The sequence below is a fragment of the Erpetoichthys calabaricus genome, chromosome 12 (genome assembly GCF_900747795.2).
Source record: "Erpetoichthys calabaricus chromosome 12, fErpCal1.3, whole genome shotgun sequence".
In the NCBI taxonomy this organism is placed as follows: domain Eukaryota; kingdom Metazoa; phylum Chordata; class Cladistia; order Polypteriformes; family Polypteridae; genus Erpetoichthys; species Erpetoichthys calabaricus.
The window spans coordinates 19,089,759-19,105,578 of record NC_041405.2 but is presented as its reverse complement, the minus strand read 5'-3'; the positions used below and the strand labels follow the sequence as shown (position 1 = coordinate 19,105,578).

General features: G+C 42.7%; 1 protein-coding gene across 1 annotated transcript in view; it reads right to left on the bottom strand.

The window, feature by feature from the left end:
• LOC114644567 (zinc finger protein 665-like) overlaps positions 1-12,019 on the bottom strand; it is a 35,513-nt gene extending 23,494 nt beyond the window's left edge. The window contains exon 1 of the mRNA XM_051934483.1: positions 11,296-12,019. Within this exon, the coding sequence (XP_051790443.1) occupies positions 11,296-11,815 (520 nt within the window). The 5' untranslated portion in view covers positions 11,816-12,019. The remainder of the gene's footprint in view (positions 1-11,295) is intronic.
• Positions 12,020-15,820: the final 3,801 nt, after the last annotated feature.

The following is a 15,820-nucleotide window of genomic DNA, read 5'->3' as shown; positions in this document are numbered from 1 at the left end:
CAGCCTCAAGTCTTTTTGAATATGATGCCATAAGCTTGGCACACCTATCCTTGGCCAGTTTCGTCCATTCCTCTTTGCAGCATATCTCAAGCTCCATCAGGTTGGATGGGAAGCGTCGGTGCACAGCCATTTTAAGATCTCTCCAGAGATGTTCAATCGGATTCAAGTCTGGGCTCTGGCTGGGCCACTCGAGGACATTCACAGAGTTGTCCTGAAGCCACTCCTTTGATATCTTGGCTGTGTGCTTAGGGTCGTTGTCCTGCTGAAAGATGAACCGTCACCCCAGTCTGAGGTCAAGAGCGCTCTGGAGCAGGTTTTCATTCAGGATGTCTCTGTACATTGCTGCAGTCTTCCAGTCCCTGCCGCTGAAAAACATCCCCACAGCATGATGCTGCCACCACCATGCTTCACTGTAGGGATGGTATTGGCCTGGAGATGAGCGGTGCCTGGTTTCCTCCAAATGTGATGCCTGGCATTCACACCAAAGAGTTCAATCTTTGTCTCATCAGACCAGAGAATTTTCTTTCTCATGGTCTGAGAGTCCTTCAGGTGCCTTTTGGCAAACTCCAGGCGGGCTGCCATGTGCCTTTTACTAAGGAGTGGCTTCCGTCTGGCCACTCTACCATACAGGCCTAATTGGTGGATTGCTGCAGAGACGGTTGTCCTTCTGGAAGGTTCTCCTTTCTCCACAGAGGACCTCTGGAGCTCTGACAGAGTGACCATTGAGTTCTTGGTCACCTCCCTGACTAAGGCCCTTCTCCCCCGATCGCTCAGTTTAGATGGCCGGCCAGCTCTAGGAAGACTCCTGGTGGTTTCGAACTTCTTCCACTTACGGATGATGGAGGCCACTGTGCTCATTGGGACCTTCAAAGCAGCAGAAGTTTTTCTGTAACCTTCCCCAGATTTGTGCCTCAAGACAATCCTGTCTCGGAGGTCTACAGACAATTCCTTTGACTTCATGCTTGGTTTGTGCTCTGACATGAACTGTCAACTGTGGGACCTTATATAGACAGGTGTGTGCCTTTCCAAATCATGTCCAATCAATTGAATTTACTGCAGGTGGACTACAATGAAGCTGCAGAAACATCTCAAGGATGATCAGGGGAAACAGGAGGCACCTGAGCTCAATTTTGAGCTTCATGGCAAAGGCTGTGAATACTTATGTACATGTGCTTTCCCAATTTTTTTATTTTTAATAAATTTGCAAAAACCTCAAGTAAACTTTTTTCACGTTGTCATTATGGGGTGTTGTGTGTAGAATTCTAAGGAAAAAAATGAATTTAATCCATTTTGGAATAAGGCTGTAACATAACAAAATGTGGAAAAAGTGATGCGCTGTGAATACTTTCCAGATGCACTGTATGTTCGGGCCTGCCCAATACTTGGATGGGAGATCAACCAGGAAAAGCTTGGGCTGCTGCTGGAAGAGGTGTTGGCGAGACAAACAGGGGGCACTTATCTCAATGCCCCAGTGCAGTCATGGGGACACTGTGCTATAAAAATGGTGCCATCCTTCAGAGGAGACGTAAAACTGAGGTCCTGACTCTCTGATCAACAAAGAACCCTGAGCATCCTTCGTAAAGAGTAGGTGTATCCCGATGTCCTGCCTAAATTACTCATCATGGCCTAGTCATTCTGGTCCCCTAATCATCCCCTGTCTCTAATTGGCTCTCTCTCTCACCACTTCATCACCCAACAGCTAATGTGTTGTGAGCGTACTGGCACAAAAATGGCTGCCGTTACATCACCCTGGTAGACGCTACACATTAGTGGTGATTGAAGTGGCTCCCCACTCACTGTGCAAAGTGCTTTGAGCAGAGTAAAGCGCAATATAAATGTAATGAATTACTATTGCTAAGATAGAGTACCAGAATAGGTGGGAGGAAAAGTAACACTTTTATTCATCATGCATTAGATATATAGATAATACGCCTAAAATATAAACAAAGCACAGACATGAGGGTTGGCAAAATAATATTAGTACAACCTGGGAAATAATCTGGTCATCTTGCTTAGGCTACCAGATGGATTTCTAACTTTGCATGCTGATTGATGGCCTCTGGTCCAAGGTGGTTCAGCATGGCCCTTGAATGGAGTGCTAAATCCATTTGACCTTCTTCTGCTGGACCCGGGTGACAGAGGCATCATCACGGTGTTCATCTGAAGTGAGTGCCAGGGTTTGTATACTGAAGTCCTATCTCACCTCAGGATGGGGAAATCTCCAACATCCCAAAACCAGAAGTGCATCCACCTGTTCAGTTTCAAAACCTTCAAGCAAATTTAGTGCTACCTAAAGCTTTCCATTTCATGTATTGTTTTTGTAAAGCTTGGGTGGAATATCTTTAATGTGCCATTTCCACCTTATGGTCAGTTAATTATTTTTTCTAATCCATCTTTGTGGTTTCTTAAATAGTCCTACATGAAGAATGTTTTTGACTTTATGCTTTAGTGTCAGCTGTAATTCTTCCTGTTTCTCTTTTAATCTTTCAGATGCTTTTTTGACCCTTTGTTGTAATTTCCTGCTTATTTTTCTCATTTCCGGTACAGTTTTCATTTCAGATTTGCTCTTGAAAATGTATGTACTTGTCCAGTTAGGACCTTTCTTCTGTGTTTTCATGTTGTTTATGAAATACAGATATATTTACCTGGCACGTGAATCAGGATATCCCTGAAATTACACCCATCTTTTATTTGGAGTGCAAATGTTGCTTTGTTTGCCTTCCCCGGCTATTTCCAAGTCTGTTTTTCACATTTTAAAACACTGGTTCAAAGGGAGCCATATCATGGTTGTTACTCTTTCAAGGATCAATGATTTGTGTCTTTGTAACTTTGCCAAAAGCTTTTAGAAACAATAACGTCTAGACAAGCATCATCTATTGTGGGGCTCAAGACCAGATAGGTGACAATATGTTCATTCGCTAGGACCATCACTTCATTTTCTTTTTCTATCCTTTCCCAATCGACATCTAGAAAGTTGAAATCAGACACGATCACCACATCTCATTTGTTGTATAGGTAATATTTGATTAAATACGATGGTTCAGAATCTCTCAGAATTTAGTCTCCTCTGTGGGAGATGCGAGAGATCTTGGTTTCACCTTCCAGACGGGGCACTAGAAATATGAAGAGACCTGTACCTGAATGAGGCTCATGAATTGCCTAAAGACTAAATTAAACACATTTCACTTCCTCTGTTGTAGGTCGGACGTGGCGATAGTTATTTCCACCAAATAACCCAAACACACTTGCTACAACAAACCAAATAATACAAGGATAATAGATATATGCAAGATTATATATATATATAATCTTATATATACAGTATATATGGAGATGACACTGTTTAGTGGATGCAGTGGATTCTCCATAATTGACAAGAGCCTGCTCAGCGCCCGTCGCTCTGCCACAGATGTCAAACTGTCCAGCTCCATGCCAACAATAGAGCCTGCCTTCCTCACCAGTTTGTCCAGGTGAGAGACGTCTTTCTTCTTAATGCTGCCTCCCCAGCACACCACCGCGTAGAAGAGGGCGCTCACCACAACCGTCTGATAGAACATCTGCAGCATCTTATTGCAGATGTTGAAGGACGCCAGCCTTCTAAGGAAGTATAACCGGCTCTGTCCTTTCTTACACAGAGCATCAGTATTGGCAGTCCAGTCTAATTTATCATCCAGCTGCACTCCCAGGTATTTATAGGTCTGCACCATCTGCACACAGTCACCTCTGATGATCACGGGGTCCATGAGGGGTCTGGGCCTCCTAAAATCCACCACCAGCTCCTTGGTTTTGCTGGTGTTCAGGTGTAGGTGGTTTGAGTCGCACCATTTAACAAAATCATTGATTAGTGATTATTGCAGCACCCAAGTGGGGAAGGGTGTACCCCCTAAACTGTATAAATACAACCACCAAAACGTTGTAACGGCACCAGGCTTCAAATCAAATCTCTGCACAACATCCTCATTGAGGCAACTGTCTTCACTGGAACTGGCTCAGGGGAGACTGTATTTATTACTCACATCCATCTCATACCCTCTGACCTCCCATTCTAATTCAAACGCCTCCAATTACCAGTAAGGGTCTGCTTCGCTATGACAATAAATAAGTCACAGGGCCAGACTGTAAAAAAGGTCACCATTGACTTGACACAAGATTGCTTCTCACATGGCCAACTGTACGTTGCATGCTCAAGAGTGAGCTCAGCAGACAGCTTGGTCATTGGAAATGTTTTGTAAAGAAACATTTATATGTTACTTATATAAAGGCCAGATTGAATGTTATGTACCTTGATTTATTTACTTATCTTCCTACAGCGTAAAGTCGCAAGTAGACTGTGGAGCTTCCTGTGTTTGATCGACAAGGACATGCTCACAAATTACACATGTAATGCCAAGAAAAATGCCTGCTGACACTTCAGTATGCGAGCAATGGGACGAGAATGCAGTTAGACTTCTTTTTGGGGCACATACACCGTCCACATCTAAACACTAGCGTGGAGAGTCGCTCACGTACTAAAGTGACTTTAGCTGCAGGTGGAAGCTCCATGCAACTGCTGTTATGGTTCTGCCTTTATCCAGAAATGGTTTCATAAGCTTCAAGACCTTAGTCTTGGAAAGTCTTTCTCCCATGGGGCGACTGGGATCTTTTCCTGACTAAGATCAAATACAGTTGCATAGGGTGCAACAGGAGCTTCCACCTGCAGCTGAAGTCACTTCAGTACACATGTACTTTGTGAGCATGCCCGTGTCGATCAAACACAGGAAGTTCTTTCTGCAGTCTACTGGTGATTTTACGCTGTAGGAAGATAAGTAAATAAATCAAGGTAAATAACATTTGATCTGGCTTTTATATACAAAGTACAGTGACGGCAGCTCCCAGCTTCAGCTATAGATTCTTCAGTATGTGAGCGACTCCCCACATTTACAAGACAAAAGAGGCTGCCGGAGAGGTGCGAATGGATTTAAGGTGGGTCAGGTTTACGAGTTTTTTCGTAGGCTTTGGTAATTCTAATGCTAAGCTTTTCCTCCGCACCCTATACCCTTCATTGTGAAGTGCCAGAGCAGTCAAAATATTTTTTGAATTTAGATTAGATTCTCTTTTTTAGATTTGATGCACTTTATTTATCCCTAAGGGGAAATTGTCTTTTTGTATGACCTTTGGAGTTCTGAGGTAAGGGTTGACCACTATACAGCACCCTGGAGCAATTTTCGGGTTAAGGGCCTTGCTTGAAGATCCAACAAAGTAGGATCCCTTCTAGCAGTTAACGGGAATTGAACCAGCAACATTCCAGATGCCAGCACAGATCCTTGGCCTCCGAGCCACCACTCCACCTAAAACATATAATTGGTAGAATGCACTTAACTTTAGAACACAATTTTTTGTGGTAAATGTATATATACCATATTTGTGGAGAAATAACTTTGACTTATACCTTATTAATCAGCATCTTATTTTCATGGCACAGTAGCATCGCAAACTAAAGATTAAAATGTAGTGACGTCACATAACCCGTGTCATTTCACACAACCAAGGCAGAGCAGAAGGATGAATGGAGTAGCAGAAAACACAGTAAGAGAGAAATTTTGAAAATATCGAAATACATGGCCTATAATTTGGGAGGAGCAGACTGCTTTTGGTACTAAAAGAACATCTGGAAATAGCAGAATGGGAAAACAGCAGTGCACAGATGATGTCATTTCTGTAACATCTCAATTCATAAGAGAATAAAAAATATATTCCAAAAGCAAACAAAATAAAGAGAAAGGGAACTGTGTAGCTAAAAGAATTATAACAAAAATACATTCGATGAAAAAGACCAACATACAGGAAATTAAAAAGAAGCAATAAATGCAAAACCAGAGGGATTTAGGAAATTACAACTGGGGACCAAAAACACATTTGAAAGGTTAAAAAACAACTGCATTTAAAGAGAAAATCAAATGAAAAAACAGAAAGCTTTCAGTACTACTGCATGCTGCCATATGGTGCGTTTTTGCATAGTTGTCAGTACTGTCATCATCAAGTTTTTAGTTTGTATTTTTAATAACTTCTCTTTAGCATTGAAAAATGTTGTTACTTCGGTGGGCAAGGAATCTCGTGATCACATTTGCTTTTGTACTTCACACATTTTTAATAATGTTAAAAATAAATATTCTCGAAAGATGCCATTTTGTTTTTCTTATGGGCACAGCCATTTTGAGAGCCTTCCGTTGATGGATGCTATACTTTTGCCAGGCAAGGCTAACCAGAGGTTGCTTTTTGACTACAGTTTATGATTTAAGAAACAAAATCAGAAGCTGGTGAAGTCTGTAGATGATGCCAAGTTAGGTGGATTCACAGATAATCTGGAATCTGTTGAATCATTACAGAGAGACATGGACAGCATACAGGCTTGGGCAGATTTGTGATGGATGACACTTAGTGTGCCTTGTGCCCTGTGTTGGCTGGGATTGGCTCCAGCAGGCCCCCGTGACCCTCTGTTCGGATTCAGCGGGTTGGACAATGGATGGATGGATGGATGGACATTTAGTGTAAGTACATATAAAGTATTACATGAAGTTTGAATACACATTGGGAGGTCTGAAAATCGAAAGTAACTGTAAGAGACGGCCGGGACGCCCCTGAGATGGAAGGATGGGGGAAGGCAGCTACTTGTAGACACTGCCTCCCCCAAAACGCTTGGAGTTCAGTTTCTCAGCACTGTTGGGTGCTGTGGCTGCTGCCCAGAGGGGCTGTGAAAGGACCTGGGGAGTCACGCTTCCCTTATAGCCCAGAAGTACTAGAAAGTCACGAGGGTGGAAGCTCTGAAGTACTTCCGGGCTGATTAAAGAACTTTAATTCTCCGTCTGACCTGCAAGTGCTGGCAAGCCACGTGGACGGAAGAACAGAAGCACTCCTGGCACAAGGACTTTTAAACAACTGCTGAAGATCCAGCAAGTGAGCCAGAGTCGGGTGGAGGTGGACAAACCTTGCTAAGAAGTGTGGAGGAGAGAATTGTGTTTATAATTATTGTGATTTGTGATTTACTTGCCTATTTAGTGTGGCTGTGGTGCTTAGAGGACACTATTTGAAGAAGAAACTAAATTAATAACTTCTTGGTGCTTTTGTCTGGTATCCTGAGCGTCTGTCTGTTGGGTTTATATGGGGCAACAGTGCCACCTAGCATCTTACATAATCTTATGTAAAAGATTTAGGAGTTGTAGTGGACACGACGCTATCAACTGCCAGACAGTATTCAGAAGCCATTAAGAAGGCTGACAGAATGTCAGGTTATATAGTGCCCTGATGTGCGGAGTACAAGTCACAGGAGGTTCTGCTCAAGCTTTATATCACACTGGTGAGGCCTCATCTGGAGTCCTGTGTGCAGTTTTGGTCTCCAGGCTACCAAAAGGACACAGCAGAGCTAGAAAAGGTCCAGAGAAGAGCAAGAAGGCTGATTCCTGGACGACAGAGGAGATGAGTTGTGAAGAAAGATTAAAAGAGCAGAGCCGCTTCAGTTTAAAAACAAGAGGATTAAGAGGAGACATGAATGAAGTGTTTAAAATTATGAAGGGAATTAGTCCAGTAGATCAAGACTGTGACTTTAAAATTAGTTCATCAAGAACACAGGGACACAGTTGGAAACTTAAGGGTAAATTCACACAATTGCTTGAAAGTTCTTCTTCACACAGAGGACCACAGACACACGGAATAAGCTACCAAGTAGTGTGGTAGACAGTAGGACTTTAGGGACCTTCAAAACTCAACTTGATGTTATTTCTGTTTCTGACTATGTGTATTTTTTTTATTTTTGGTTTTCAAACTTACCTGCACTGTTTCCCGGCTTTGATTCTCGATACACGTCCGGAGCACTGTATGCTTAATCTTTCATCATTCTGGTTCGGACTGTTTGCCTTGAATTTGTGTGTCTGAGCAACATCTTCCAATTCTACTTAAAATCTGCAACCAACATGTGCAGTCAATACTCGTAAACTGTTTACAGATCCCATGCCCTTGCTGGTCACATGACATATGCTATTGCAAAAAAAACACTTCTTTACAAGTCCTCTCGTGAAAGACCACCTGGACCCACAGCACTTTGCCTATCAGACAAAAACTGGAGTGTAGAACACAATTATCGATCTCCTTCACAAAGCTGTATAAAGCTGGCAGCACTGCGAGGATTAAGCTTTTTGATTTTTCCTGTGCCCCGAGGTTAAGGATTGGCACGGGTATCTGGAAGGTTGCCAGTTCAAATCCTGTTACTGCCTGAAGGGATACTACTCTGTTGGGCCCTTAACCTGAAAACTGCTCCAGGGTGCTGCACTCAGGCCTCCAAACGTCAAGCAAAAAGTCCATTTTCCCTTGGGGATTAACAAAGTATCTTTCTATTATAAAAGGAAATGTTGTGACGAGACATTCTTGGAGATAATTTCAAAGAGAGAATTTCAGTTCCTGTGAGACAAGACTTTTTGCAAAGAGTCCTGCCCTCCTCTCAAACATTTACAACCACGCACATGGTACAATCATTTCTCATTTGTGTGAATGCTATTGTCAGACACAGTTCATGTGCTCTCAACTCTTATAAATTTGTACGTTTTCCACATTTAAATTCGTTCATGAAAAAGGAGATCTTGAGATGCCATTCATATTAAAATGTTTACAGTTTCCTGTTAGAATAGCTTTTTCTATTGCAATTAACAAAGAAAAAGTTGGTTTATATATTAGAGAGAAAGAAATAATATTCGGGCGGCACGGTGGCGCAGTGGGTAGCGTTGCTGCCTCGCAGTTAAGAGATCTGGGGACCTGGGTTCACTTCCCAGGTCCTCCCTGCGTGGAGTTTGCATGTTCTCCCCGTGTCTGTGTGGGTTTCCTCCGGGCGCTCTGGTTTCCTCCCGCAGTCCAAAGGCATGCAGGTTAGGTGGATTGGCGATTCTAAATTGGCCCTAGTGTGTGCTTGGTGTGTGGGTGTGTTTGTGTGTGTCCTGCGGTGGGTTGGCACCCTGCCCAGGATTGGTTCCCTGCCTTGTGCCCTGTGTTGGCTGGGATTGGCTCCAGCAGACCCCCGTGACCCTGTGTTCGGATTCAGCGGGTTGGAAAATGGATGGATGGATGGAAATAATATTCACTCACGGGCAGTTATACTTTGCATTGTCACGATGTAAGTCCAAACACGGAATCAAAATTCAATGTGATATTGATGAAAAGGTAATTCCAAATATTGTTTTTACTGAAGTGTTCCAGTAAATGTGTAAGTTTAAAAAGTATTTGCGTGTTAATTTCAAAGCCAAAAAGAACAAAAACGTATAACGCAATGAATACCTCTAACGCAATGAAACATAAATTCAGAGCAGGTTAGCATTAGCGCTAACAAACGGAAATTATTACTCAGTGAAATAACGGAGTGGTGAAAAGAGATCGAATATATGGACATAGGTGATATGTCAGAAGTATGTAGATATTGTAAGGCTTTAAAGTTTAAGTCAGAGACTTGTAGATCGTCTTGTTTTATGGTTGTGAGACATGGACGCTATCCAGTGACCTGAGATGAAGACTGGACTCCTTTGGTACTGTGTCTCTCTGGAAAATCTTTGGGTAATGTTGGTTTGACTTTGTGTTGCTTATGGAGTCCTGAATAAGGCACATTACCTGCATTGTGAGGGATTGTCAGTTACGGCACTACGGCCATGAGGCACGACTCACAGAAGGTGGTCCAGCTCGTAAGATCTTCATTGTTGGGGACCCGAGTAGCTGGACCAGGCCAAGGGGTCACCCACGTAACACCTGGCTGCGGCAGATAGAGGGTCATCTCTGGAGGGTGGGACTGGACAGCGTGTTTGCCTGGGGGGTTGCAAACCGGGATCCCGAGTTGTTTCGTCGTGTAGTGGGTGCGGCAACGCGATGTACCAGTGTATGCTCCCCCAACTTGATTTGAATTGACTTGACTTGTTGAAAGTAGTAAGTATAACTTTTATAACGTGTTTGAAACCATAGATACAAATATGCAAATAAGTTATGTTATGAATATGGCATTCCTCAAATGTACAAATATAGGTACCTGAAAAGTAAGGACTGATTAATAAAAAATACCACAAGCATGGCCATAAAAAAATTGCATTCGTTTACTTGAGATTATCCTATGATCCAAAAATTTTTACGTCACTACGGCCATGTGGCGCAATTCACAAAGGGTGATCCAGCTCGTAAGATCCTCATTGTTGGGGACCCGAATGTCTGGACCAGGCCAAGGGGTCGCCCACATAACACCTGGTTGTGGCAGATAGAGGGTCTTTCCTGGAGGGTGGGACTGGACCGTGTGTCTGCCTAGGGGGTTTGCAACTAGGATCCCGAGCTGTTTTGTCGTATGGTGGGTGTGGCAACGGGCTTTACCAGTGCATGCTCCCCTGACTTGACTTGATATTAACTAAAACATGCAGGTTGTTACTCGACTTCACATTATTTAAGTGCAGGACACATGGAAATTCATCAGCTTATGATGGCAAGGAAGTGAAATGGAAACTAAAGATCAGAACTGTTACTTTGTGGGCATTTAGTACCTCTGTTGGAATTGCGTGCATAGAAACAAGTGGACCAACGGACAGGACGGGGAGGAAGAGGTGGATGGTTTAGATCCAAACAGTCGTTATGACAGCAGTGTTAATTCTTTTCTGAAATGTTTTGATTTTTTTTTTTTTGTTAATCATACATCATTATAAACATCAGATCTTTGCCATATATTCCAGAAAAAAATGGGAATTGAGGTGCAGTGTGAGCGGAGCCTTTTCTTGTTTCACATATCAAATGCAAAGTTGCAAATGCAAAGAACATACAAAACCGAGAGTTTATAAATTGAACTCCTGCTGGTGAAGCTTTTAGACAGGTTCGAAAGCACAGTGCCACCATGCTACTCCCGTGTCACTATTCAGCAATAAAACGCCACCAACTTGTAAGACGTTTATATAAGAAATAATGCTTAATAAAGGGGAAAATGGCTGAAGGAGCACAAAGAACGAAAGGAGGATGAAAATGGGATGCAGTAAACGTCAGGTTTGTGTCAAAAGAAAAAAAAAAGGTCGGCTCATCCTTAACTTTTTCCATTCTACAAAACACAAGTGGACAAAACCATGTAGCAAAATACACCAAGTAAAAAAATCAATAAATAAAGACGTAACAATAGAGATATGAGAAGAAAATAAAACCGTTGTTCAGCCTCACATTAAAACAAATAATAATAAAATACATATGATTATCCAACCGATTACGAAACTGACTTAAATGGATCAGCACAATAATAATTAAAAGTGAAAGTGCTCCTCTTACCCTGCGTTGGTATCCCAGTAAACGAAACTCCGCCGAGGACCACCTTCGGTGCGCAGCTGTCCTCCTGGGCTGGTCCACGGCTGGCATTAGTCACCCACTGTCGGTCACCTGCTCCGTCTTCGGCTCCGGGATCCGGGATCGATTGTCTGGCGCCCAAGGCGGATTCGGACCTGCCGCGGACCTCATCCTCGGGGCTCACGTGCACGAACACGGGTCCGCTCCGAGAGATTCCCAGCTGCAATCTCAAGCATTCGATCTCATTCTCCTGTTCGTACACGGCGAGTTGTACCTCTGCAATTCGTTTGTCTATAAATTCTTTAAACTCCGATCTGACGGTTTCCAGTACCATTTTCACCGCCTCCTTCACTAGAATGGACAAGCAGTGTTCAAAGTTGCTCTCCCAGTTTCGAAGCACTTGCTCGTCTGTTCCCGTTTGGATGCCAGGCAGGCAGATTTCCGCCACTCCGCGCAGTTTCTTAAAAACGTTAGCCCTTAGCGTAGCGTTCAACGTTTCTTCCATCGTGGAAGAGCTGCAGTTTCGAATGGGCTATAATAAAGCCAGTTTCACGTGACGTGTGCGTTTTATTCTCAGAGACAGTCCGCTTTGCACGGTGAGTCCGTCTCACTGATGTCCTGGTGGCTTTCCTTTTCGAGCCCGCGGACACTTCCGGACTCCCAAGGACACGCCTCCTGTGCGCGGGCACGCTACGACGGAGACTGGCAGGCTTAGCAACTGAAACAGAAGACTCGTGTTCACTGAAGGCTCAGTCAGGTGCTGTCAGACTAGAAAACACCAGAGACACGGGTATTAAATCTTGAGTTTAATTCGATATAAAAATAAAAACTGTTCTGCAGGTTGGAAATGCACATCGATGAACGGAGTTGAAACTGATTTAGATGTTGCATGCGACGTGAAATGGATGATGAGCATGGGAAATGCGCTATATAAATAAAATTTGTCATTATGAGTATTAGTGTCTGTGGTGAGGCCGCTTTCGTGTTTATTAGTTTGTTCCTAAATATCTGCTAATATTCGCTTTTCAGCATTTTTTATTTTTACTGGAAAGCTCCTAAAACAAATACACAAATGCAACGACGACCATTTCCTACGCCAGCAGACTTACCAGTTCACGGTCGCTGTGAAACAGCGCAAATCATCGCTCATCATTTATAAACGCGCAAAAACAAAAAGCAAACATAGTATGTTGTTTCTGTTTTTAAGTTTGCCTTTTGGAGTCAAGAGATCTAAAAACGATATAACAATTAGAGTAAAAGGAGACCGAAGACAGGGAGAGGCTTCAAAGTGTGGATTATCCTGAAAAAGGAAGGTATGCGAAGTAAAATTTTACAACAGTAAATTGCCACTGAAATCATCCGACAACGTGTGCATTGCAGGGATGAAGGTATCGCCATCTATTTCTCATAGCAAATTTTAATGGTACATTTTGGCACCATGCAATGCCAGCCTTTCACGACGAACAGCAAAAGTAGAAGGTACTTTTTAAAATATGTTTAAATGTACAGTGCTTATAACAAAAATGTTTTATGGACAGATGAGATAACGTTAAACTTCTCCCAAAGTTAAATTGTGAGAAATGTACAAAAAACAGATTATCCAAAGCATAATCCTTCACTTCTGAAACATGGCAGAGGTAATAATTTGTTGTCTAGGCAAAACGTGCCGTTTCTGAAACTGGTTCAAGACATAACTCAGCGTTTCTCAACCTTTATGTATTTACGACCCGAGTTTTCATAACAGTTTTAATCGCGTCACCCTAACGTTTTTTTTTAAAGGAGCCCACTAATACCAATTTGTTCTTTTTAAATTAATGACTAGGGGGCTCCGCTCCCTGCTCGCTTCGCTTGCCCACCCCGTGTTTGGTTTACCGGATATACAATACAATACAATTTATTTTTTGTATAGCCCAAAATCACACAAGAAGTGCCGCAATGGGCTTTAACAGGCCCTGCCTCTTGACAGCAATGCCTTGACCCTCTAAGAAGACCAGAAAAAAATCCCCCCCCCCCCCCCCCCCAAAAAAAAAACCCTTGTAGGGAAAAAAAATGGAAGAAACCTTGGGAAAGGCAGTTCAAAGAGAGACCCCTTTCCAGGTAGGTTGGGCGTGCAATGGGTGTCAAAAAGAAGGGGGTCAATACAATACAGTACAATAAATAGAACAGAATAAATTCTCAATACAGTATAAAAATAAAAATTGTAGAAGTACGGAGTAGAATTCCACATTAGACGATATCACATAATATGATTTGGATTTGTTTTAATTCCTGGAGACCTCATTCATTTTGTCATTCCACATCTGAAATAGCGCTAATCCGATGAAAGGACCCCTCATTCCCACGTGTTATTTTCTTGGGAATTGTTACATATGCATTATTTTCACTTTTACTTTTATTTTCGGCCACGTGCGAGGTTACATCTCTTGCTTGCCAGACGTATTGTGAGGGTCGGGGAGTAGGTTGGTGGACCGGGGCGCTGGCTGCTTCGATCTTTTTAAAGCCTGTACAGCCGCTGTCCTTTTTGCTACTTGGCACCAAGTCTCATGTTTACGGTCCCCGCGAGACGCACCGAGACAGGACAGGATTTTCCTTTTTTATAATAGAGAGATATATCCATCCATTTTCCAACCCGCTGAATCCAAACACAGGCCACGGGGGTCTGCTAGAGCCAATCCCAGGCAGGGTGTCAATCCACAGCAGGACACACACACAAACACACCAAGCACACACTTGGGCCAATTTAGAATCGCCAATCCACCTAACCTGCATGGACTTTGGACTGTGGGCGGAAACCGACGCAGACACGGGGAGAACATGCAAACTCCACGCAGGGAGGAACCCGGGAAGCGAACCAACTGCGAGGCAGCAGCGCTACCCACTGCGCCACCGTGCCGCCCGAGAGATATATCATAGATGCATATTTTATTATACCTACTTAACTTTTATCGACATATATCTAACTCTATATTTATTTTTCTAGTATCAGAATGTAGTTTAGGTTAATTTGTTTTGGTTTCAATAGATGTATTTTTCATATTTTATATTTCTGTTTTCTTTTTTTCACATCTTCGAGTCCCCCTTTTTGTTACTTCGCACCCCCACAGGGGGGCCCGCCCCACAGATTGAGAACCACTGATTATTGAACGGAGCAGAACAATTTATATTCCAAAATGGACTGAAACATTTATGTTCAAGAAAATGTATAATCATCTGACACTTCATGAAGCAGCAGGGCAACAAGCCAATAAACACTATCAATATGAACAAAGGACTTGAGTCCGGCAGGGAGCTTGGAATCACACCGTGGAAAATGTGTTTTACTTATACACTGCCACATCTAAACCGCAATAATGACAAAATAATAAATCCACACTTAGCTTGTATTAAAGAATCTTTTATCGTTCAAATTCACAAACTGGGTCTGTCAGGAAAGCCGAGGTAAAAGTGATCACAGATGCATGCATCAATCGGCTGAGGTGTTCTCGCTGCTCCGACTGTTGTCTTCTCCAGATGTTGTAGGAGTGAGCAGAAGTTTGAAGGTGGATGGTTAGGGAGGGCAGCATTTGAAAACTCCCAGGGTTTAGCAGATTAGTAGCTAATGGTGTTCCATTGTGTCCAATGTTGAGCGGTGGTGGGGTCTAAACAAGTCAGGTTATGCGGCCACACTTTTTCTAACTTTAGGATAACATTGTTTTCATACAATAAACCAAGCAGTGTCTAACTAACGGGGTTTGTGCCTCATTTACCAGAAATCTCTGTAAACCAGAGAATATTCTCGGTCTTTCTTCTGGCAGAGCTCACGAAACGTTTTCTCATGAAGCCCAAGAAATAAATAAAACAATGCAAACCGAAAAGGAATACAAGAGCATTGAAACATATTGATAATAACAAAGATATTCAGGAAAAAATAAATACAAGCAGGCTACTTGTATGAATGCAAATCATATTATACATGTAACACCTCCCGGGCAGGGGGGCAGTGTTAGCAGTAAAGCTAAATGAAAGCTGCAACCAGAAAAACGATGGAGACAGTGAATCCGTGCCGCCTTTCTGTGTAGCCGCGCTCTTTTTAAATGAGGCATCAGGGAGGCAACCGGAAGCAGAGCGGAGCCTGAACTGCAATTACCGCGACGCACTGCTCCCTCTACTGGTTCAAACAGAAATGATTTATTTACTTGATTTAACTTAACCCAACCTAGACGAAGTGATAGATAGATAGATAGATAGATAGATAGATAGATAGATAGATAGATAGATAGATAGATAGATAGATAGATAGATTATAAACAAGACCGAAAATTATCCGAAAAATGTGATTATACCTTTGGAGTGTCACAAATACTCACACGACAGCGACACATTGAAAATCTTCAATCTTCATGAATGTCTACAGGATTCATCAGGGGAAAAAATGTCAGTCTTTGACTGGCCAAGTTAGTGTCCCATTTGTTGATCTCATCAATCGTGCACTGTACATTTTTCACAACCAAACTAAACAGCCTCAGTTTAG